General features: G+C 47.7%; 1 protein-coding gene across 3 annotated transcripts in view; it reads right to left on the bottom strand.

Moving 5' to 3' along the window:
* The window catches only part of TBC1D22A (TBC1 domain family member 22A), a 318,315-nt gene that overhangs the window by 27,947 nt on the left and 265,280 nt on the right, over positions 1-25,088 (bottom strand). For all 3 annotated transcript variants that reach the window (XM_059937195.1, XM_059937194.1, XM_059937196.1), the window contains one exon: positions 2,499-2,594. In XM_059937195.1, coding sequence (XP_059793178.1) covers positions 2,499-2,594 — 96 coding nt within the window. The remainder of the gene's footprint in view (positions 1-2,498; positions 2,595-25,088) is intronic.

The following is a 25,088-nucleotide window of genomic DNA, read 5'->3' as shown; positions in this document are numbered from 1 at the left end:
CCTTTAAAGCCTTTTCCATGGATGTTCCACTGTTGGACCCTCAAGCTGTCTTCCGTGCACACAGAATCATGCTCCTAAACTGCCACAATTGCACAGGCAATTGCCCCGTGCCCACCAGGGCTCCAAAGCTGCTTTATTTAATTTGTTTTCTCTTCTTGTTTGCTTTCCCATTCAGCTCCATTCCCCACAACGCAGCGTGTTCACAACACGCCCTGTATCCAACCCCACGACACCCAGGCCTGAGTCCATCCTGAGTTTGGGGGAGAATCGACATCATGGCTCCTCCGAGTTCTGGCGCACCGGCTGCTGCGCTGTGCTTGTCCCCCGGCCTCGGTGAACCTCGAGTTAAGAGAGCAGGGCCCTGAGGAGGCCAGCAAAGCGTTCTAACCAGCCACCCAGTAGCACTCTCCAGTTACAACAGGGCAGCGTCTCTGGCCAGACAGCAACACGAGAGCGAGGGGCAAGGGGCTCGTCTTCCAAGGCCACCAGGGACGCAGCCACGTCAGGTGGGGCGGCCACACTGCAGAGCCCTGGGCAGCCCTCCACGGGCTCCTGTGCGTGGGCCGGGAAGACAGGAAGGCCAAGCGGGGCGGCCCAGGAAGGGCCAGAGCCGGCCCAGCACCGCCCACCCGCGGGCACCTCCTCCCACCCAGCTCAGGGACCCTGGCGTCCAGGGCTGCTCCTAGGGGCCCTGGACCCTGGCAGCACCGTCCCTGTTTGCAGAGCAGGAGGAAGAAACGGAGGGCAAGACCCTTTGCACGAGGCCATTACCAGCTTCAGGTCCCTGTCCCCAGCCGGGACTCACGCCGGCGGGCAAGGGCCATTTCTCGGGCACGCGAGGCTCAGGGGCCGCCCAGCGGTGGGGGTCACGAGCGGCTCCTGGGACAATGACGGGCCTTGGGCTCAGCGCACCCCCTACACTCTTTCCGAACCACCGCCCCCCACCAGGTGCGGGCCCTGCGAGGGCAGTGATGTCCGGCTGGGGCCTCCCGGAACCGCTTCCCCCACCAGAGAAGCCCCAGCGTAACTGAGGCAGCAACACCTGAGCCACCGTCAGCCTGGGGGACTCGGGCACCTGCATCACCTGTCGTCCAGGTGAGAGCTGGCCGGGCACAGGCGTGGACGCTGGCCCTGGTCACCAGGGAGGCGGGGCCCTTCTCCCTTCCAACCAACGGCCCGGCCAGCCTGCGGGCTCTCCCGCCCCTCCATGGACAGCAGGCCCTCGGGGGCCCCCGTCGGCCACCCGCGGTCACCCCCCCTCACTCAGCGACGCAGGCCGGCGCCGGGCTCTCTCGGCACCTCCACGTGCCCAACGCAGAGTGACCTGGGGGGCCGCAGGCCTCCCATGACCCCGAGGGGGCAGGGCAGGAGGCTGCCTTCTCCCCAGTTCACAGACAGCGACCGGAGGTGGGAAGAGGCAGGGCGGGGGCGAAGGCCGCCCTGGAGCCCGGCCCCCGCAGCGCGGCACCCGCGGGCACGGCCAGGCGCGTGCTGACAGCAAGGGCAGGAGCCGGGATGAGAAAAGGGACCAGGTCTCCCCATCTAGCACCTCGGGGCGGGGCAGGCTGGGCGCTGGGCTCTGCTGGCCCGGGCAGAGGCCCTCCCCGTCCACCGTCTCCTGGTGGCCGAGATGGAAAGCCCCCGGGCGCTGCGGCAGGGCTGGGTAGCTCCCCACGGCCCTCAGCGGGTGGCGCAGGGTCCTCAGAGCGTCTGACAAGCACGGGAGCTGAGGGACCGCGGGCCAAGCGAGCTGCCCAGTGTCACCACACTGTGGCCTGGGACAACAGGGCCTCCTTCCCTGTCCCCTCACCTGAAAGATGAGGGGCTCGAGGAGGTGAAGCAGCCAGAGAGTGACCCCCAGCCAGTGAGGGGCAGAGCCTGGTCCCTGGTCCCCTCCGCTGGTGTCTTCTCACTGCACCCCAGGCGGCCCGCCCTCCCAGGGGTCAACACCGCACACAGTACCACCGCACAAGGCACACCTGGGGGCGGGGACGGGGCGGGGGCTCGGCCCACCTGGGGCCCCTGGGTCGAGCACAGAGCCTCTGATGGATGGCGGCGGGTGTAGCTCTCCCACTGAACCGCTGCGGAAACGTGGCTCAGAGAGGCTAAGCAACCACCCCTGGGTCACACAGCTACCAAGTGCCGGGCAGCTAGGCCATCTGATCACGCGGCCAGCCCCTTCCCTAATGCCCCACTCGCCACAGCTGTCACGAGGCTCCCAGGAGCCCCCCGGCCATTCTGCTGAGGACACACACCGGCCGGCTCAGGGGGGATCTCCTGGAGTCCACGACAGCACGTTTAATAAGGCCAGTGTCGGCAGAGCCCAGGCCCCATGTGATCTGTGCCCTCGGCCGTGGAGTCTCAGGCGGCAGGTCAGCGGTGACCACAGGCAGCCCGTCTCCAAGCTCCTCCACAAATAACCCTGTGAACTAAATCTAATGCACCTCCCTCCCAGCAGGAAATCACACTCGGGTTCTTCTGAAAAGGCATTTACTTACTTGAAAATCTCTTTCTTCCAGTATTTCTTTCCTCCATCTCACGAGAAAAGCAGCACACACGTACAAGTGGAAATGCGCGAAGCCCTCGGGTTCCGACTGCAAGAGAGAACAGCCGAGAAGGTCAGCCTGCAGCCCAGACAGGCCGGCCGGGGACACGGAGCCGGGCCGGCTTGCTCGCTTTTTTACTCAAGGCCTTCCTTTGTAATCCTCATCTCATTAAAATAAGGACAATTTTCTCTCTCATCGGGCAGCGGGACACAGCGGACGTGCCCGGCGACCGGGTGCTCGCTTGCTTTCTTGCACGGATGATGGGCAGCAACGATAAAAGGCCAGTCCGAGGGGCCCCCATTCTACGCACCCCGTGAGAAGGGACCCGTTTTCCCCACAGAGGCCGATCACTCAGCCCCGAACGAAAGGCAAGAGCAGAGCAGGCGTCCGGCCCGGCACTGCCCGGAAACGACGCTGACCGGAAGCGTGGGGTCAGCTGCGTGCCCCCCGAGTGGTCACCTGCACCCCTCCTCGCTGCTCCCCGCGCTGCCAGGACAGACCTGGCAGCGGGCAGGGTGGGGAGAGGCAGACCCAGGGAGATGGGATAGGAGACCATGGAAATGATAAAATCCCAACTTGTTAGTGAGTCGGGACAAGGGGTTCAGCACAGCTGTGAAAAGAGGTCAGATGCTAGATGGTTTGACGGTTGAGCCAACAAAATAGGCTGACGAATGTGGGACCTACGGGGCAGGAGAGAAAGAGGAACCAAGGATAATACCAACATCCTTGGCCTGAACAAGCGCCAAGAGGAAGCCGCCGTTTCCTAAGAGGAGGAGAGGTTTGCGGGAAAGGGTGCAGGAGAAAGTGTGTTGACGGGAAGGTTGTGAGTCTGTCCTGTGGACACACACCTGCCAGGCATCCGAGTGGAGCCGTCAGGCAGGCAGTGGGACAGATGCGTCCAGGGTGCGTTACCGAGTCCAAGCTGGCTCTGCTCGCCGCACGACAGGCCAATACATCGGAGACGAGGAATATGACTTTCTTTGGAAAGCCAACAGACCGAGGAGATGGCAGACTAGTGTCTTTGTAAAACCACCTTATCGGGGGTTTGGATGCCAGTTTCTTTTATAGCACAGAGAGGGGGAGGAGATGAGAAGTAAAGTGAAGAGGCCCTAGGTTTTGCAAATACCACCTGGAATAATGGCCAGCCTCAGGGAGGGGATGTGTTGATTTCTTCTTTCTTGTAGCCAGCCATCCACAGGTAGAACAGGGTTCGGATGTTTCCCTGAACAAAGGCACTTTGGTTTAACATTCAGGGGGCGGGGTTCCCCGAGGCAGGCCATTACGTAGAGACAGTATCCTTTCAGTGAACAAAAGCAGCGGAAAGCAAAGGTTAAAGTAAAAGAAACAGATGCAACATGTAATCAGAATTGGCTCTTCCCTGTTACAAGTGCAAGAGGATGGCCCCACGGTCCAGGCCACAAGTTTACACTGAGGGCCTAGCGGGAATGAGCAGGGAGATGGGAGGAGTCACAGGAGAGTGTGAGGTGCTGCCAGAGGGTCAGGTAACACGAGCCCGGGGAGGTGACTGACGGACGTCACTGGCAGGTGACACTGCCTGGAGTGTTAGAGGGCGCCGAGGAGAAAAGCCAGAGACGGGAGTGCGCTTCTGCATCTCGCTGCCCTGTGCTGGCTGAACTGGCGTCGGCATGGCGGCATCCTTGCCTTCTGCTTCCTGACCGCTGCTTTGCACATTTCGCGCCGGAGAAGCAAGCTGTTTTGCACTAGAACTTTGTGTAGATAACGCGTAGCAGGTTAGGACAGTGCCCTCCTATTCCTAATTTACTAGAGTTCTTATGGATGGTTACAGAATTTCATCAGATGTTTTTCCTGAATCAACTGAGACAATGAGATTGTTTTCCTTTAATCTGTGAATGTGGTGAATTACATTAGTATCAGAGTTTCTTTAATGTTTAACCAACCTTGCATTCCCGGTAAGCTCAATTTGGTCACAGTACGTTATAGTTTTTAATCACAGCTGGGCCCTGTTTGCTGATCTTTCATTTAGGATTGCTGCTCTCACACGTACAGAAAACTGGCCTCTCATGTTCCCTTCTAGAACCATCCTTGTCTACTTTAATCACGAAGGTTGTGTTTGTCTCTTTCCTCCTCCTCTTCTCTTCTCAGAGTCTGTACGAGACTGGGATATCTGTCCTTCGAAAGTTGGCTAGAAATGGGCTGGGCATGATGTCTTCTTTGTGGAAAGGTCTGTATTCCTGATTCAATTTCCATATGATTATAAAACACTTCAGACTTTTTAAAATTTTTGAAAACTTTTCTTTTTGTAGGAATTTGCCACCTAAGTTTTCAAGGTTGCTCATAATATTCTATTTTTCTTTGAACCTCTGCTGAATTTGCAGCATCTAGACATTTCTTCTAAAATCATTATCCTTCTTGAAATGCAACCTTTAGAAGATCCTCTAATGAGAGGTCTTTTGGCAGTAAACCCTTTCAGCTGTCGTCTAAAAATGTCTTTACTTCATTCTCATTCTTGAGAGATAGAACTGTTGGTTATTACTTTTAAAGATGTTAAAAATGACATCTTTTAGCCTCCACTGTTTAATGCTATCAATCTATTTGTCATTCCCTTGCAGGAAATCAAACTCTTCTTTCTGGCTGCTTTTGAGATACCCTCTTTGTCTTGGATGTTTTGCATTTTCCTTATAATATTTATTCTGCTAGAGATATCCTGAGAATGGGTTGCTTTCATCAGTTTTGGAAAACTCTCATCCATTATCTCCTATCAAACATCCATCTGCCCCCTGCCATTCTCTGCATTTTCTCAGAACCCAGGTTAGGCAGGTGTCAGGTCTTTTCATTCTGCTCTCCATTTCACTTAACCTCTCTTTTTATATGTTCCATCTCTTTGTCTGTCTGGGAGAATTACTTTCTTCAAATCTTTCCTCCAATTTACTAGTCATCTCTTCAACTGTATCACAATTCCTGTTTAACTCACCTATTAAATTTGAAACTTGCTTCTTTTCTCAGACCTGCTTTGTAGATTATGAGTTTCCCTTTCCTCCTTCTTTTTCATTCACTATGTCACTATGTTTATCACTTTAAACATGTTAAACTTATTTTCTAGCACTTCTCAGATAACTTTAAAGTCTGTAGTCTTTGTAGGTCTCTTTCTTGTAGCTTGTTTTCTCTGCTGAGTCTTGCTCTTAGTGGCCTGCTTCCTTGTACTTTAGTGATTTCCCCCTCTTGGAGCTTATGTTTGATGAAATAAAATTATTTTTAAGGCAGGACAAAAAATGTTTTAACATAAAATCCTCTCTGCCAGTCTGGGCCACTACCCCTCTTTAGCATGCACTGTGCACCTACGCTACACATGAACCAGACCTCCCAAAGGACACGGGCATGCCTGCTCCATCACAGAGAGCAACTTTCTCCTGGCGCCAGCAAGGTAACTCCTTAGGAGATAACATTTCTTAATCCTGTAAGGGGTCAGGATGACCTCCTACTCGCCTTGTACGTGCAGATCTGGACTATGTAAACTGTCAATACATCATTTGATGGAGTATTACTCCTTCTCTCGAAAATGTATGTAACTGTGCTTTAACTTCTAACGGGAGGAATAGTCCTCAGAGCTTTCTGAAAGACTGTCTCCCAGGTTATTATCCTCAGGTTGGCTCGAATAAAATTCTCCATTTCCTTCTTAGATTGACTATTAATTTTTCGTCGACATGTTCCTTGGAACTTTTATCTGTTGGAATTCTTTGAAGCGGGTATCAAAAATGGTTTTCTTTGGGGAAAAAAAACTTTGTGCTTGCTTCTGCCAGAGCCTAAAGGCACTATTATCCCAAGACTACTTTCAACTAAATTTTCAGCTTGAAATTTTCTAAGACAAGTAATACGAATTGGGACTCCAAACTCACGTGAATTCAGGACTGCGGTTAGATACTCCGAAGGGAGGTGTTTTCCTTCCTTTTTCCTTAACTTCCACGGCCAAGGCCAAGAAAGGCGACCAGCAGCACCTGTTCAGTCCCTGGACAGGCTCCAGGTTTGTCTCCTGCCTGAGGCTCATTACAACCAGGCAGAAGGCCCTGGAAATTAATTGGCAGGTGCCCCTGGGTGAAGGCCTGCTTGGATGCTGCTCCCTTCTCTCTCTCGATTTACATTTTCTCGAGATTTCTGCTATACGAGAGTCTCTCTTCCTTTGCAGTTACGTTTTTGAAAAATACACCAGCAGCCTTCGCTGTATCCTGTGATGGAGGGGCCTCTTAATTTGCTTAACAACCTTTATTTAACCGGGGAGTGCAGAGGTCAGCCTCAGGCCAGCCCTGAGACCCATCCTCACTCGGAATTCAGGAGGTTGGGCTGTGAATCCTGCGTCCCCATAAGGTACCCCCGGCTGGCGAGCGGAGTTCGGTATAAGCCACGCGTTCACGGGAACACAGAGTTCGGGGAAAATGGAGTTTTACAGCTTCGCTTAAGTGGATTATTTGTCTTCGATGACTTGGTAAATTATATTAAAATAGCAATTTAATAAATAAAAATTTCATATCCTAATGGAAACTGGGCTTCTGCTCTAATGAAGCTTAACCTTGACAATAAACACCACCGTCGGCTGCCCGGGTGGGACGAGCCTAGGAGGCAGGCTCTCCGCAGCGGACGCCCACACGTCGCAGGGCCCACCACCCGTGCCCACTCAGGACGGGGGTCTCCGTCGTCTTTGGGATCTGGCACATGCAATCGGGACCTTCCCGACTGGTGCAAAATCAGCCACGGGGACCGGTCGTTTCCAAACAAGCCCAGGGGGGAGACGGTGAGCACACAGAGAGCTCTCCAAGGGAAGAGGAGGAGCCTTCGGGAAGCCCCCTGGGCAGGGGCCAGTGCTGGCTGACCGCGGCGCCGACCCCCTGGAAGCACAGTGCTGCGGCCATTTCAGAGCAGGCTCTAGGGACGTGCCTGACCCTCCAGTCGAGGCCTTCCGGCCGCCACCGCACAGGGCCCAGGCTGCAAATCCTTATCTCCCACCTCCCCAGGCTCCAGACGACTTGGGAGGGAAAGGAGGCCAGAGAGCTGGAAAGGCCACTCAGCGGTACACCAGGACGACAAGCAGCCCTTCTGCCTTTGTGGCGGCCCATCACCTCTGAAGAGCAAGCCTGTTAGCAGAGTCTCCTCCTAAAATGCTCACCCTCGGGATTCTGAGGCTGGGGATTCTGGGGGTCAAGGAGGAACACTGGTCCTATAACGAACGCCATTTTTAAAAATCACAAAATCATCTCTCCAGCTGAGGAAAAGACAATTCACATAAGACCCCAGATGCACTTGAAAATGACCATTTAAACGCCCCAGTCCCATTCCAGTCGGATCAGACATCTGAAATCTCAGGTCTTAAGACTTTTATTACCTGCAGTCAACTGTGTCTAGCAAACCCAAACCCCGCTCCAAAAAGAAGGCAGCAGGATGATGGATGCCCACGTTACCGCAGGGGACCCCCGGCACTCAGAGCCCCTCCCAGGGCAGACAGAGGAGAGGAAAGGACACCCTGACAGGCCAGGACTGCAGGCAGGTGGGCAGCCTTTGGGTGGGTGGGGCCCATCCCTGTAGGATTTCCCCTGGGGGAGAGGTGGAAGCACCCAAGAATGCATCACACCAAATAAGCGCAATAAGCTGTGGGAGAGATGCTCAAGTTCTCTGAAAGACATCAAAGAAAACCTAATAAACAGGAAGATACACCAGGTTAATGGACAAAAATTTCAAACCTGGAAAGATGTCAATTGCCTTCCATTATAATTTATACATCAAGGTATTTCTAATAAAAATTCCAACCATGTTTTTTTGTGGAACATGAAGCATATTCTAAGGTTGATGTTGAAGAGCAAAGGGCCAAGAATAGCAAGACAAGCCCACAGATGGACAGATAAGGGGAAGATTTACATCCACTCTCAAGACATTTTGTGAGACTGATGAAGACCATGTGATCTGGGCCTAGGACAGGTGGGCCAGTGGAGCAGAGACCCCAGGCACAGGCCCGTGGTAATGTGGGTATTTGTCTTTGGCAGATAGGGTAGGCAGACCAGCTGGGGAAGGATGGATTATTTGATAAATGATACTGAAATAACTGGCTATCCATATGGAGAAAGTAAAATTAGGTCCCTACCTCATGCCATACGTAAGCCCCAATTCGTGGATTACAAAGCAACCTGCAAAGGCAAAACCTCAAGAGCATAGGCATCAATTTTTTAAAAAATCAGTAAATTTGACAACACAAAAATTTTAAACTTATGTTTGACAAAGGCACTATAATTAAGGTAAATGTATAAGGCACAGACTAGCAAAGGATATCTGCAGTGCATATATGACTGACAAAGGACTGTATCCAGTATCCAGTATATATACATGCGTATGTGTGTATATATATACATACACACACACACACACACACACACACACACACACACACACATATTTTTTAATCCTCCTAAGAATCAATAAGAAAAAGACAAACTACCTAATTAAAAAAATGGGCCAAGGATGTGAACAGACCTCGAGTGGTCAGTAAAAATAGGAAAAGCTGCCCATACTCACTGGTAACCAGGGAGGTGCAGAGCAAGACAGGTAAAAGAAAGATGTCAGTTCTTGTTTTTCAAATGGGCAAAGCCTAGAAATTGTGAGGACTGCAGAGTATAGGAGAGGATGTGGGCGGAAAGGAATTCTGCACATGCTGGGCGGAGGGGTGGGGGGATGCAACTGCTGTGAAGAGCCTGGTAATATCGAGATGTTTGCATGCTGTAACCCAGAAAAGTCCTGTCCTAAACAGAGCATCTCCTACACCAGGGTATAAGGAGACACGTACAAGAACGTTAGGATTGAGCGCTGTTTGTAACTGCAAAAAACTTAGAAACAACTCACATGTCTTTCAACAGGAGATTGGATAAATTATAACATATTCATACAGTGTGAAGCTATAAAGAGTGAAAATAAATGAAATACAGCTACATCCATCAACATGAATAAGCATTAAAATATAAAGTTGAACACAAGAAGCAGGTCACAAAAGAATATTTAAGTGTGATGCCGTTTATAGAAAGTTTCAGAATATCATCAAGATCATAAATATTGTTTATAGATATATATGTATGTGGTGAAAATGAAAAAAAGCATGTTTAGAAATTACAAAAACCAATTTCAACGTAGTGGTCACCTCTGGAGAATAAGGAAGGAAGCTTCAATGACAAATGTGAAATTTAATTTTTAAATCAGGAATAAATGATCTGAAACAAAAATGAAAAACGAACTGTCAGATTTGACAGAACTGTGTAGTTAGTACACAGGCATTCACTGGATTATTAGCTACACTTTCTGTATACTTAAGACTTTTTAAAATTTAAGTAACTAATAAGAACCTACTGTACAGCACAGGGAACTCTACTCAGTACTCTGAAACGACCTATATGGGAAAAGAATCTAAAAAAGAGTGGATATATGTATATGTGTAACTGATTCACTTTGCTGTACAGCAGAAACTAACAACATTTTAAATCAACTATACTCCAATAAAGTTTTTTTTTTTTTTAAAAAAGGCTTTTTATAATTAAAATAAAAGAAACAGACTGGGGACTAAATTGCAATGGTCTTTTCTGGGGTCACTGGGTGAGGGACCACTAATTCCTGTGGCTCCAGCCCAGCCTGGGGCATCTGTTTGGCCCCAGCCACCTCGCTGTCACTCAGACTGTGGCCTCAGGTGGATTCTGACCTCCACAACCTTGGGCAACCCCTGCTCATGTCTCCTCCCAGGGCCACAGGCACAGGGGGCGGGGGGCAGCCCCTAACTGCCCTCCGTCTTCCCTTTGACCTTCTTCTGAGATTCTTTCCTCTGCCCTTAAACCAGCGGGGCTGTTGGCATGTTTACACTCTTACAGGGAAGGCTTGATTTTTGAGAGAAGCTCAGAGGATGAGAACTTAATGCAGAAAAGCTGTCCCCGGGGCAACCCGGCCTCTCCCCTCTCCTCCAGCTGCTGGCCAGAGGCAGAAGATAAACCCGGGCGCTCCTAACATGAGTTTTCTTCAAACTGCATGTCAGGTTCCACAGTGGGTCTAGTTTTGCTTATAAAATGACAAAATGAAAGTCTGAAATGACTACACGATTAACTAAATGCAAATGACTTACATACGGCGTACACTTTTCAAAAAGTAGGCAATCAGGCAAAGAAACAGCTCTCCTTCTATTTTTTATAATAGAGAAATTGTGATAAAAGGAAAAATTTTTCACCTTTAATCGCATCATTAAACTTTGCTTATAATTTTTGGCACTGAAATAAAACCGAATGGCCTTCTGGCACAGGAGATTTTCCTACGTACATGTATTTATGTAAATGGATTTCTGAGGCCATTCAAACGACAGGAATTGTTTCCCATTCTTTGTGCGGATCCGAGTGCACCAACTTCAGCTGTGCAAGCAAAATCTTTGCTATGATTTCCTTTTAAATATTCATCACCAGGCCAGTGCATGACACAATTACCTACCTAAGATGGCAGAGCACGGCCATCTTAAAATTCACACCAACGCCCTCATGTTTGGGGCCTGGGCTGGTAATGGAACTGTAAATCACATTTCATTATGCAGCCAAATCCTGAGGCATAAATGAGCTGGTGCTCATCCAGCCGGCCTCAGAGTGACTGATCTATTATCTCTTGCCAGATAATTCAGGCATGTGTCTGTCCACGTCTGAGAACACTCCAAATGGCTAAATGACAAAGGTCACGGCCAGTCCAATTCATTCCGGGAGTCACTGGTTGCATGCTCATCCAACAGGGAGGGCTGGTCTGGGAAAGGGAGGTGACCCACCTGCTGTCGCTCTGATGTGTCAGCAATTCCCAACTGAAATGAACATTTTAAAGCTGGAAAAAGCATAAGATAACAAAGAATACTGAAATATTTGTTTACATTCCTAAGAAATGTTTATTCCTTTGTTGATGATGTATCTATATATATACATATATATGTGTATACACACACACACACACATACATATGTATAAAGAGACTGAATATAGAAGCTTGGAGAGTCCAAAATCTGCTGGGGAAGCCCAGCAAGCTGCAGACCCAGGGAAGAGCTGATGCTGCAGTTGAACTGCAAAGGCCTTCTGGAGGCAGAATTGCTTCCTGCTCAGGGGAGGTTGGCCTCTGTTTCATTCGGGCCTTCAGCTGATTAGACGAGGCCCACCCATGTGATGGAGGGCAATCTGCTTTATTCAGAGTCCACTGATTTAAATGTTAATCTCATCCAGGAACACCTTCACAGAAACATCCAGAATAATATTTGACCAAATAGCTGGGTATCGTGGCCCAGCCTGGTTGACACACAAAATTAACCATCACCCAGATCATGATCCATCTTCAATTTTGAAAGGTAATTCTCCAGTGCTGTGTTCCTAGGTCCTTTTAAATGACGAACGATTGGTTTAGGTATTCAATTAATCAACAACAGAAACAACAAGCTCCTATGGCTCACAGAGCCATAAGGGAGAAGTTGATCCTTAAATGCAGACAAGGCACACCAGCGAAAACCAGTTAAGAGCCAAACAAACAATGGCTTTGATTTAAATATGTTGGCACGGGCCTCAGGACAGACACACATTCCCCCAGCACGTGCGCTCGGAGCAGACTGTGTGCCACTCGGTCCCCCTGCAGCATGGGCCACTCGTCACCTCCAAGAGACATCAGGCGAGTGGGGGCTCGCACCACAAGTTCACATCACAAGTGTTGCACTGCTTGCACATGCCTGGCTCCTTTATGGATGAAATCAAAGGCATCCTTTGAATACTGCTCTGTCAAAACTTCATGAATTATACAAGTTCTGGAGAACTGCAGGGGCCAGAGCCAGCATCGCATCGTCACTAACCTCAGCTGTCCTTCTTACGGCCCCTCCCATTTCCCAGATTTAAACATTGCATCCCTGATGGCCTGGCATCTTTGTGAGACCATGAATCACGGTCTGGACTATGGGCACCACCTTACAGGCGTTTTTGCTACCCTGTCCAACCTGATAATCTCTACTGTTGTTTACAGTTTGTCAAGGATGATCCTGGCAAATTAAAAGGAAGAAGATCCTGCTGTGGGTCCTGATTATTTTTTCTTTGAAGTAAGAAATGACATCACACCAGTTAATAACTCAAAGCTTCAATTCTCTCTGTAGACCAGACTGAGCCAAGAGAGCAGAAAGGTCAGAGTGAGTGAGTGAGCTGCAGCTCTCGGTGAACAAGCCAATTGTTCGTCCACAGCCCTGCGAGGACGGGGCGGCACTTCCCTTCGCTGGACAGGCAGGCCTGCACACGTGCCCGTCCACAGGCTGGCACCGGGAGAGCTCAGGTGGCACACCCTGCCTGTGGGGTGAGCGTGTGCTCGGGAGCTGGTTTCCGCCCCCCCACCGCCCCCATCTCCGCCGCAGCTCCAGCCCTGGCCTCCTCCCCGACTCTCTCCTGACGCTCCTCCCAGCTCCCAAGGCCTTGAGGGCCCCTGCCTCTGCCCGCACCTCCCCGGCCGCCTCCCCTGCGGCCTCTCTTGGCTGACTCCGAGGGTCCCTCCCGTGCTCAGTGCCATGTCCCCACAATACACCAGGACACGCGTGTGCAGCCCGCTCCTGTACCCCTCCCCTCTGCGCAGACACCAGCCCACGGGGACCCCTGTGCCCTCCTGGAGAGGGCAGCTGACCTGGTCCCAGCTCCCGCGCTGCCTCGGCTGCCAAGTGCTCGTCCAGGAGCGCAGAGCGCGTGTCTACTCTCGGGGCGAGCTCCGGGAGGGCCAGGGTGACGTGTCTAGCTGCACAGCACGAAGCCCTGCGCCCGGACGGGGTCAGAGAATGAGGCCGACACCCCGATGCGCATCTCACGGTGAGCACGAGTGTGAAACTTGTTAAAGACGGACACACAGCTTAGCTCCACACGAACCTCAGGCACCTCGATGGAAAGGGAGGGCTGAGCCAGACACCTTCTCAGGCCTCAGACGTCGGGACAGGTTCCAGGGTTTGCACTGCGAGGGCAGGACCCCGAGGGGCCAAGGGCCACGAGTCCACTCCCGGAAGGGTCGTTTCTGGATGCCTGCCTCTGTCCACTCCCCCACACGGCCATCGGCCTCACGAGCAGTTCTCTGTAAAGTCTCATTCTGGTAGTAAACGAATGAGGAGGATTCTGAGAGCAGAGGAACGCGTGGCCTGTAGGCCTCTGCAGGCCCCGTGTCTGCCTGGACAGGGGAAAGAGCGCTCATTCGCTACAACAAAGCAACAAAGGACATTGACTTGAGCCCAAGTGTTAGCTTTTCCATCTCCTTGACTGGCATTCCCCAAAGTTACTCAGCCAGGGCAGTACGCGGGAGCAGACGGAGGTGGTGGAGGTCCACGGGCGCCACGCACACCCTCCACCGGATGACACTGTCTGAAACGAGAGGGCGCGAGCTTGGCTGGTCGCCAGACACCCCCAGCTGACGTGGAGCTCCCTGCAGGCAGGGGCTGGGCCTCACGTCACCCGTGCCCTTCATGCCAGCTCAGTGCTTGGCATCAGATGAGCCTTGGGGCCCGGCGGGTGGATGAGGCTGGGATGGACCAACAGACGTCCGCTCTCAGCGCGAAGCAGAAGCAGAATCTCAATCTCCCGGTCACAAGCCTGGACCCTTCATTCTTAACCAGCTCCCAAGAGGCTGTCACACAAAGTGAAGTCTGAGAACCACTTGGGTTGGGAGCTTCTGGGGACGAGGACCTGCCTTCCCTTTGCCTGGGTCTCCCCCAGCAGCTAGAGCAGTGTTTCCACACACAGCAGGTATTTGGAAAATGATCAAAATACCGAGTGAATGAATGAAGGCCACGATCAAGTCCCAAGTTACGGACTAAGCTTGTTGCTTCCCAATGACTGAACGTCCTCAGACCACCAACCTTGAGTCAAGACTTAAATCAGCCCCTTTGTAAATAAGGCTGTGACTAGGACTGTTATTGCTTTGAAACTAATTTGAACAAAAAGAATCCACATTCACCTAATAGCCGTTCTCTAGGGAATGCCCAGATGTAGCAGAAAACATTGACAACAGAGAAAAGAATTTCCTGTAAGCTAAAACAAGGAAAATTACACAGACACTGCGGCAAACTAAGAAATAAGAGTCTGATACGATGCGACTGTCCCCTTGTCGTGTCCAATGGTCCTGCCGCCACGACTACAGGACTACTCTACATCCTTTCAGGCCTTGCTCCTTCCAAACTCCCTCCCCAAGGCCAGGCCTTCAGAGTGAGAGGGTGTGTGTATGGGGTGTGCTTTCTAAAAACATTTTATAATAAGACTTTTCAAAAACTCCCCAAACTAGAAAGCACAGAATAAAGGAGCCCATGTACCCATTCTTCAGGGTCCACAACGGTCACATGTGGCCAAACCTGTTTCATCTCTTACCCGATCCCCACGCCGCCCACATGCTGTGGGAATATTCTAAGGGAATCCCCGTCATCACAAGTCATCCATGAAAAGCAGGTCACCTGTTCTGTGGGTGTTTCCCACTTGGGCTCTGGCTGGCGAGTGGCGCCCGTGTCCCCTTCCCCAGGATGTCCTGTGAGCTTGGACTTAGACCCTGAAGCTGGGGCGGAGTCGGATGCAATTCTGTTTTGCAGGAGTTGATGTAGCAGCGCACCCTTCATGCTTCCCATCAGGAGGCTCGTGGCTTCTGCGTCTCTCCTTCACGACACTATGATTGATTAGCGGGTCCAGGTTTTGCCAGACGGACCCATGCGTTAGAAAGTTCCCTGCCAGCCACCTCTGAAGATTTTCAAAGCCATTGGTGAGCGTCCTTAAGCTGTTATATCATTAGAGTGACAATGTGATTCTTTCCTTCCCTCTGCATTTATATCCGCTTTTTTTCTGTAAGGAATAACTTCTCCTCAAAAACTATTTGATTACCAGAAAAGCACAATACTTGCTTGAATCGTTCCTTTTGTTTATCAGGTGATGCCCTAGCAACCTTCAAAGGCGAGCTGGTGAGGGTTTAATTTAGAAATCATGATGAATTCATAGACTTTAACATATTTGGTTTATTTTAATCCACTGCCTTCATAATTCTTCCTGATGTTCAATTTTCCCATTTCTGACCCCTTTAAATTGGGCTTCTGACGTGACCCCAGAAGTCTCTGAGAGGCCACTTGCCTTCTTTATGATGATGATGCTCCAGAATCATCTTGAACGTTTCCTGCCCTAGGCCTGGGACCGCGCCTTTTCCTAAGGAGCCCTGGTTCCTTTTCAGGGGAAATGGTATGGAAACTCCACAGGGTGCTTATTTACACTGGGTTGATCACTGGACCCAATAATTTTCAGGGGAGGAAGCTAGAAGATGTGATTTTATTCCTTTTAAAGAGAAGAATACATCACAGGTTCATACTGAGTCTTAAATCATATTTAAGATTATAGCGTTTTTCCTTCTGTGATTTTATGCTTGATTCTCTTTTAGGTTAAAAATCTTAGTTCCTATAACATTATCATAATTACTTATTTGCTTTACCCTAATGTATGTATTTATGTGTAATGTGTGTATATAAACAATAGTTTCAAGATAGCACTCATGTTATTACTAACAATATGATTACTGGGTAGAGTTTTTAAAATTTTTTGCTATTCTTTTTGTGCTTGAAATATATGCTACTAGGACTGTACGTGCAAATTGCTCAGAAGTCTATTCAAAGTAATTTTGCTCTGTGTGATTAGGCCACCAACACAATATAGAGTTAAGTTCATTTTTTACCTTTTAATTTTGTCCTTGCTTTTTAAGGCCCACTTGTTTAGGTTTAGTTTGGTTTTACACTTATGAAAAGCAACACATGATTCCACAGTAAGAACCTCAAACCAGGTGCATTTGGAGAAGTCGGGCTGCATCCCTGTTTCTCCACACCACCCATCCTCCCCACGAAGACCACACCTTTTCCACTAGGTTCTGGTTTACCCTTTCACTGACTTTTGTTTGTAATGTAAGTAAACACGTGTGCACTCAGGAAAAGGTGTGTGTCTGTCTGTCCATCCGTGTGTGTCTGTGTGTCTGCTCATATGCTCCCAACCAACCAACCAACCAACCAACAAGTGAGGGCACCCACGCAGGCTGTCTGTGCCTTGCCCCTCCCAGTAAACAGTACAGCCAAGACCCCCCCAGCCACGCGCAGAAAGCCCCCTCATCCCTCCTCACCCCTGTGGGGTGCACCAACCCCTGGGAGTGTCAACCAGCCCTGTGCTGACGGACATCTGTGGGGCTTCGGGCCTTTCACCATTACAAACAGTGCTACAACGGATAAGCCCTGTGGATACAGCATTTTCTATTTTCTCCAGCTTAACTTTCGGATGGTTCCTGGGCCAGCAGGGAAGAACCTGTGTTGTTGGCAAGAGAACAACAAACAGCCCCTGTATGCATCCTTCCTGGGCCCTGCTTTCGACCTGCTGCAGCCCCGTCCTCACCTCCCTGCTGGCTGCCCGCCTTTCTTACCAGCTCACGGGTCAGTCACTACCGGCTGACGGCTCACCTTCGGTGGGCACTAGATAACATTACCCCTCGTACAAATATCACTGCATATATACTAGCGGTACAGAGGGATAAGGGCCTACATTGTTGTTTCCTCATTGAACCTTTTGCCGAGATAACTGTAGATCCACATTCAGTTGCAAGAGATAATACAAAGAGATCCCATGTCCCCTCCACACAGTTAGGGGCTACCCTTCTAATTTGCAGGAAAAGGAACACTGATCAACCCCCTGGCCTGGGCCCCGCGCTGCTCACACGGCTGACAGGAGGGCACGGGCTCAATGGACACGTCACGGTCATCAGATATTGCACACGGGCTACTGAGTCACGGCGTGTAGTGGGCACTGGTGGGCTGAAAATGTTTAACCTGGAATACGATTTTAACTTCACTGTTTAAATGAAGATTCCTTTGCTTTGCACATTCACCAGCACACATGTATGTGGATGCAGGATGCACGTGTATCCAGGTGCATGGACGCAGGTGTTGGTGTGACCTTTTCTAAACAGAGTCCAGCTATTCTCCCATCTCTGGGTTCCTGGTGAATAAATATTAATTTGACCAAGAAAATTATACTGTTCAGATCCTTGGCCATTTTTTTTTTCTGTTTGATAATTCATACACTGATAAGAAAGAACTAAAGTTCTCCAATACAACTGTAATCTTTCTATCAGATTCTGGGTTTATGTTTTCTTATCTCCATGACTTAGGACATATATATTTAATATTGTTTTGCTATAATAAAACGGCTGTCTTTAATTAACTCAATACAATTTCCTTTAGTCTTTTTAATCTTAATATTATCATTCCTATTTTGCTTCTGCTTGAGTTTGATCGGGAGAGCTTTGCCCAGCATTTTATTTCTAATCCTTTTATGTCCCCAAAGGAGGAATAAATGTTAAGAAGGAAAATTCAAACAAAATCTTTAAGATTACATGAATGAAATATTCATTGAATCTGTGGGTATTTAAAATGATATTTTTGGTGCTCAGTTTTACTTTTTGGAAAAACTCAATTCATGACCAGCCAAATACTTTGATATTTTACTATTTTTAAATTGTTTAACTAAATATTGAGTTAATACCAAATATTTTTTACATATATGGGAATAAAAGCATACCAACAGAACAAGAATTCTTTGGTTTACTGTCCATTGTTTAAGAAGAAAACTAACCTCTAACTAGGTAACTTTCTCCAAAGCCAGCCCAGCCCTTTCCTTGAGATTCCAACCCTTCGAAGGTAAACAGTATCCCAAACTGTGTGTTTATCATTTCCTTGACTTCCTTTATCTTTGCACCACAGTTGTTTCCTTCTAGATCTGAATTTTAGATAAATGTAGCACAAGGTATGTATGGCTCGAGGACTTTTATTTCATTCAACACTATGTCCCTGAAATACATGCCTGTCGCTTCATGCAGCTGCAGACCATCATTACTTTCCGTGCCTCGCTGACACTCCACAATTTCTTCATCCACACTACTGCCGATGGGTCTTTAGGCTCGTCTCCACTTCTGGCTATTACAAATCAGTACTGCTGGAATCCTCGTGCACATTTGTAAGAGTCTCTCTAGATGACTGGTTCTCAAACCGCTGTGGGCTCCGGAATCACACGGAGCCCCACCTCCCGAGCATATCTGATCCAGGGGACCTTTGGGACGGGGCCCGACAACCTGCATGTCTGACGAGCTCCCCAGTGCTGTCGCTGATGCTGGCCCAAGGACCACACTTTGAGAACCACCGTGCGTGCGGAATTCTGCAACGATGGGAACGTCTTACATCTGCGCTGTCCAGTCAGCAGCCGCCAGCCACAGCAGGGTCCTGAGTACTTGAAAGCTGGCCTATAGGACTGGGGAACTAAATTTTTCAGTTCTTTAAATTCTAACTAATATTCATCTAAACGGCCACACGTGGCTAGTGACAGCACAGCTCTCTGAGTACGTATAACCCGGGAGTGGAATACCTGGGTGGAGAAGAATGCATCTCCTCAACTTTCCTAGGAAAAGCCAAATGATTTTTTGAAGTGTTTTTTACTAGTTTACACTCCCCCCCCGCCCGCCCTCTCCAGTGTGTATGATGGTTCTTACTGCTCTACGTCCCCAGTCCTCCCTAAAGTGTGATATTTTGTCTTTCACACTTACGCAGAGGGTCCTTAAACCCTCCCTGGTAACAGGCGTGCACGCACGCACGCACACACACACACACACACTCACACTCACACAGAGCTTGGCACGAGGGTCCTGGGGCAGGGCGGGAGCTATGGCTAAGCAGCCTGACCCTGAGGACAGAGCCCTTTGGAGGTGACTGATTTGTTCAGAGGGCTCTCCCCTTCGCCTCACTGCTTGTGGTGAACGTTTCCTTCTGTCCCAAGCACTCGGTAAGGCCTCAAAATTGAAGCTCAAGCTCAAAAGACTTAAAAAATATGACTTCGGTGTTCCACTTACTCTGGGTTCATGTTTTGACTCCGTTTTTGTTTTGTTTTATGGTTTGGGGGACAGTTTTTTTTTAATTGAGTATGTCTAGCCAGTATTTTAAAATTTTTATTAGCTTTTTCTGATGTAGAATTTACATAAGGAGAAATACAGAAACCTAAGAATACTGCCCGATGAGTTTCGACAAGTAAATGCGCCAGCGGAATCAACAACATCCCTATGAATACAGAACGCACCCTTCCCAGGTATCCTGCAGGGGAGGCACAGGAAACCCACGGCTGGGAGCCCTCTCACTGCTGATCCATTTCGCCAGTTCCAAAACCTCATATAAATGAACTCACACAGTACGCACTCTGGTGTTTGTTTGGCTTTCGCGGGCAAACACAGTGTCTTTGAGATTCATTCCACTGTCGCTGAAAAGCATCACACTGTATGAATTTGTTTACCCATCCCCTGCTGATAGGTGTTTGAGCTGTTTCCAGTTTGGGCTAATATGAATAAAGCTGCTCTGATCACTCTCCTACAAGGGGTGTGTGTGTGTGTGTGTGTGTGTGTGAGTGTGTGTGTGTGTGTGTGTGTGTGTGTGTGTGTGTGTGTGTATGTGTAAACATAAATGTTCATTTCTCTTGTGTAGAGACCTGGGAATGGAGCTCTTGGATCAGAGGGCAGATGTATGCTTAGTTTTATAAGAGATTGCCAGTTTTCCCGAGGGGCATTACCATTTGACATTCCACCAGCCATATATAAGATTTCACATACTTGCCAATGTTTAGCACTCTCAATTCTTTTAATTTTAGCCATCCTGGTGAGTGCCTAGTGGTCTCTCACTGTGGTCTACTTTGCATTTCTCTGATGACTCATGATGTTGAGTACTTTTTCAAGTGTTTATTGGCTATTCATCTATTTTTGTGAAATGTCTGAGTCATCTGTCCATTTTTTAATTGAGCTATTTGTCTTTGTAATATTGAGCTACAGGAATTTTTATATACCCTGGATAGGAGTCCTTTGTAAAATATGTGTATGATAAATACTTCCTCCCTGTGTGCCTCTTAACTATTCTGGACTTCACCTGGTTCCATTATTCTACTATTTAGTCTTATGTCAACATCACACTGTCTTGATTACTGCCACTTTATGGTACATCTTGAAATCAAGACTTTAAGCCCTCCATCTTGGTTCTTCTTTAACAAAATGTAAGTTTTGCAATCTTAGGTCCTTTGTATTTCCATATACATTTTAGAATAAACTTGTTAGTTTCTACAAAAAAGCTTGGTAGAATATGATTTGGAGTGCATTGACTCTACAGATCAATTTGTGGAGAATTAATATCTTAATATTAAGTCTTTCAACTTATAAACATGGTATATATCTCACCAAGTATTTCAACTTCTCTGAGCAATGCTTTGCAATTTTTAGTGTAAAAATCTTAAGTATCTTTAGTTAAAATTGTATGTAAGTATTTTTATGAATTTCATGTTAGTATAAATGATACTGGTCTCTGAATTTCATCTTCTAATTTTTCATTGCTAATATATAGATATACAATTGATTTTTGCATATTAACCTGTATCCAGCATCTTTATTAGTTCTTGTTGTTCTTCTTTTTTTTTTTCGTCAGACTCTAGGATTTTCTACGTATGTAATCAATAAGGACAGTTTAACTTTTTACTTTCTAATCATATTATAATTTTTATTTCATTTTCATTCCTGATTGTCCTGGCTAGACCTTCAAGTATAATATTGAATAGAAGAGGTGAGAGCAAATATCTCTGCCTTGTTCTCAACTTAGGGGGAAAGCATCTGATAACTTTACCATTAAATGTGATGTAAGCTGTAGGGTTTCTGGATGCCTTTTATCATCGAGGAAGCTTCCTTCTATTTCCAGTTTACTGAGAGTTCTCTTCATGAGTGGGTGTTGAATTATCAAATGCTTTTTCTGCATCTTTTGACATGATCTTACAGTTTCCCCCCTTATTCTGTTACTGGGATCAATTACATTGATTTATTTTTGAATGTTAAACCAACCTTGCATGCCTGAGATAAATCCCCTTGATAGTGATGTACTGTTATTTTTATAATTTACTTGATTCAATTTGCTAATGCTCTGTCAAAGATTTCTGCAACTTTGTTAATTAAGGTATTGGTTTATAATTTTATTTTATTATAACATCCTTGTCTCATTTTGGTATCTCAGTTAGGCTGACTAATAAAAAGAGCTGAGAAGTGTCCTCTCTTCCTCTATGCTCTGAATTTGTGTAAGATTGGTATTATTTCTTCCTTAAGTATTTGAAAGTTCACCAGTGAAGTCATTTGTGCCTGCAGTTGTCACTATAGAAAGGTTCTTAATTATGAAAGGCATTTCTTAAATGAATACGGGGCTTTTCAGACTTCTTATTTCTTCATGTGCAAAGTTTGATCATTTGTATCCTTTAGGAATCTGTCCTTTTCCTCTATGTTGTTAACTTGACTGACTGTTACAAGTTGTGAATAATATTCCCTTGCTAAGTTTTAAATATCTGTAGGATCTGTAGTGATGGCCCCTCTTTATTCATGATACTGGTCCTTTTTTTTTTTTCCTCTCTCTGTTTTCTTTCTTTTTTTTTTGGTCTTGATTAGCCTAGCTGGAGATCTTTCAGTGTTACTAAACTTTTTATTAAACTAACTTTTGATTTTGTTGATTCCCTCTACTGCTTGCCCATTTTCTATTTTATTGATTTTTGCCCTTTTCATTGTTATTTCCTTCCTTCTGCTTCCTTGGGAATTAATTTCCTCTTCCTTTTCTATCTTCTGAAGGTGGAAACTAAAATTACTGATTTTAAATCTTTCTTCTTTTCTGATGTATGCATTTATAGGAATATGTTAGCTCTCCAAGCACTGCTTTAGCTGCATACTACAAATTCAAATGTTACATTTTTATTATTCATTCAGTTTAAAATATTATCTGATTTCCCTCTGATTTCTTTGACTCAAGGGTTTTTTTTAGTGGTGTGCTGCCTAATTCTCAAAAATTTGGAGAATTGTAGACATCATTCTTATTGATTTCTAACTTAATCCTATTACAGTTGGATAACATCCCCTGTATAATTTCAATCCTTTTACATTTTCAGAGTTGTTTTATGGCCCAGGAAATAAACTATTGTGGTTATTGGTCACTGTGTACTTGAAAAGAATGTGGCTGGATATCCCTAGTTGTTGGATTATTAATGAGCTCAAGCAAGTTGCTTGATGATATTTCTGTATCTCCTTTATCTTTACTGATTTTTGGCCTATTTTATCAATCACTGAGACAGAAGAATTAAAGTCTCCAGGTATAATTATGTGAGGCGCTCCACTGATATTAATAGCCTTTAATATCTTTCTATGCTAATTGCTCAGTTCTTGTCAATTCAAATGCTAAACGTGGCCCTGAGTAAAAAGTTAACAGGGAGGAACATCCCTTCCCTCACCCCCACCTGACAGCCCAGGCTGAGACAGAGGTACACCCAGTTGTCTCCCAGGCTGGCAAATGGATTTTTTTCCTTCTAGTTCATCCTTTGCCCAAGAGTATAGCCTTTCAGTATGGCGTTACCTAAGTGCCTTAGCTCTGCATTCCCTACCTGTGAGGGGCACACGGTCGACCTCTTGTTCCAAGTGTTTGTTCAAACCCAGGCCTAAAGACTGGCAAAAAACCCCTCCCCCTCCCATCTATTTTCACTTGGGCCTCTGGGATGACCCTGCTTTCCTGCAAGCTTGCATGCACTTACAAGTCTGCTTTGGAGAGTCTGTCAGCGTTTCTGGGTGACCTGAGGATCGTGTGATGCGCCATATGTAAAGCTCAGCGTGCTGTAGGGCTGCCTCGGACCCACCCAAGAAGTGATATAGGGATCGGAGCCCCCCCGGAGCTCCTGGCTTTGCACCTGGGCTCTTCACTGTCCCCCTCTCTTCAGTCTAATTTCTCCAGCAGGCGGTGAGCGCTACGGTGGCAAGGGCTGCGTCTCACTCGCGTCTGTGCTTTCCCGCTACCCCCGGCTGGCCCAGGCCTAACCTGGAGGAGATGTTCCCCAGAGTCTTGATGAACGGGACCGGGAGTGTAGGATGGGGCTGCATGGTAAAGATCCCTAACAGCCAGCCTGAGGCTTCTGGGCTTTATCTGACGGGCAAGAGAGGTGCCAGTGAAGGTGATTAGGCAGGAAGGTAGTGGGACAGCTGCCCAGGTGGCATGGGGTTTCTGAGATTTACGGGACCAAGAGGACAACAGAACTGAGGCAGCACCATTTATAGGGTCCTGCCTCTCCCCTGAGAAACCGGCTATGAAAGAGCAGCTTAAAGAAGCTAACATTACAACGTGCAAAGAGACAGTATTAGACAGGTTGGGTGCACCTCTTCTTCCAAACCTATAGAAAAAAGTAAATTATTCACTTGAGTGGACGTAGCTTAGGAACAATGAGAGACATTTCCCAAATGAGCCTATTTCTCTCCAGAGGAAAGATTGTGGAGTTGCCTGGGAAGGGTCAAGACACAGAATTAACCAAGTGCCTGCTTCCAGCACCTCCGGAGTTGTCACGGTGACACTTCCAACTGGAAATCACTGATACTGGCCAGACCTTTCCCTAAGTTCTCCTAATAGACGTGGCGACACATGTCAGGGGAATACAAATGTGACCACGAGCGCCAGTCGGGGCCATCTCAGCCAGCGGCTACCTGGGGCTCCATTTAAGCCACACCCTGGCCCGGATGCCTGGTCTGGGAGGTACTAGGGCATTGGCACCACGACACCATCAGCACCACCACCCCCACTGCTCTGGTGTGAAACAGCCAGGAAGTCAAGTCTGAATCGCTGTCTTTTAATACTATGTTCTTTAAAAAAAGCTACCACGGAATGATGTTCCCAAGGCCTACCAAGGAACAAAGGGCGGTGTGCCCCGCACTAACTCTCCTCAGACTGCGGTGGGGTCTGAGTGCCTGTCTGGTCTGTACACAACTCCTCCTCCCTCCTGCCGGCCTGCGGTCTGGTTGTCAGGTCACCTTCCCGCCACCATCACTGTGTCGGGGTGGGGCAGTCCTAAGCCCCGCCATCCGTGGCTTTAATCACAGCCTCACACAGTTCAGAACCGTGTGGGCAGAACTCTCTGGGAGGATGCACTGAGGGGGCCAAGGAAGGTTTATTAACATAGTAACATCATGCCTTTCTGGAGTTCATCGAGTAGCCTTTCCTACTTGGAACATCACAGAATCCCAGCAAATGAGCAGGAAAGACCAAACTTTAAGGCTTAAAGTCAGAGAGTAATGGACACAGGCTGTCACATGGGAACTTTCTGACTTTAAGCCTTAAAGTTTGGTCTTTCCTGCTCATTTGCTGGGATTCTGTGATGTTCCAAGTAGGAAAGGCTACTCGATGAACTCCAGAAAGGCATGATGTTACTATGTTAATAAAGGTGCCAACGGCACAAAATGGACTCAGTACTTCAATACCTTGAATAAAAATTGTTTTCTGCAGCCTGGAACAACATTATGCAGTTGTGGTTTCCACAAAGTACATGATTTCCTATTTCCTTGTGAGTTTTCTGGGTCACATATATTTCCTCGCCAAGTCTACATTTCTGCTTCAACAGTTAGAAGAGTCTTTCAGTATCATTTTTCCTGGAATAATTTGTTATC

This window comes from Balaenoptera ricei, chromosome 10 (assembly GCF_028023285.1).
Source record: "Balaenoptera ricei isolate mBalRic1 chromosome 10, mBalRic1.hap2, whole genome shotgun sequence".
Classification (NCBI taxonomy): Eukaryota; Metazoa; Chordata; class Mammalia; order Artiodactyla; family Balaenopteridae; genus Balaenoptera; species Balaenoptera ricei.
Note: the sequence above shows the minus strand (reverse complement) of the source record. Positions and strands in the feature narration are given on the sequence as shown.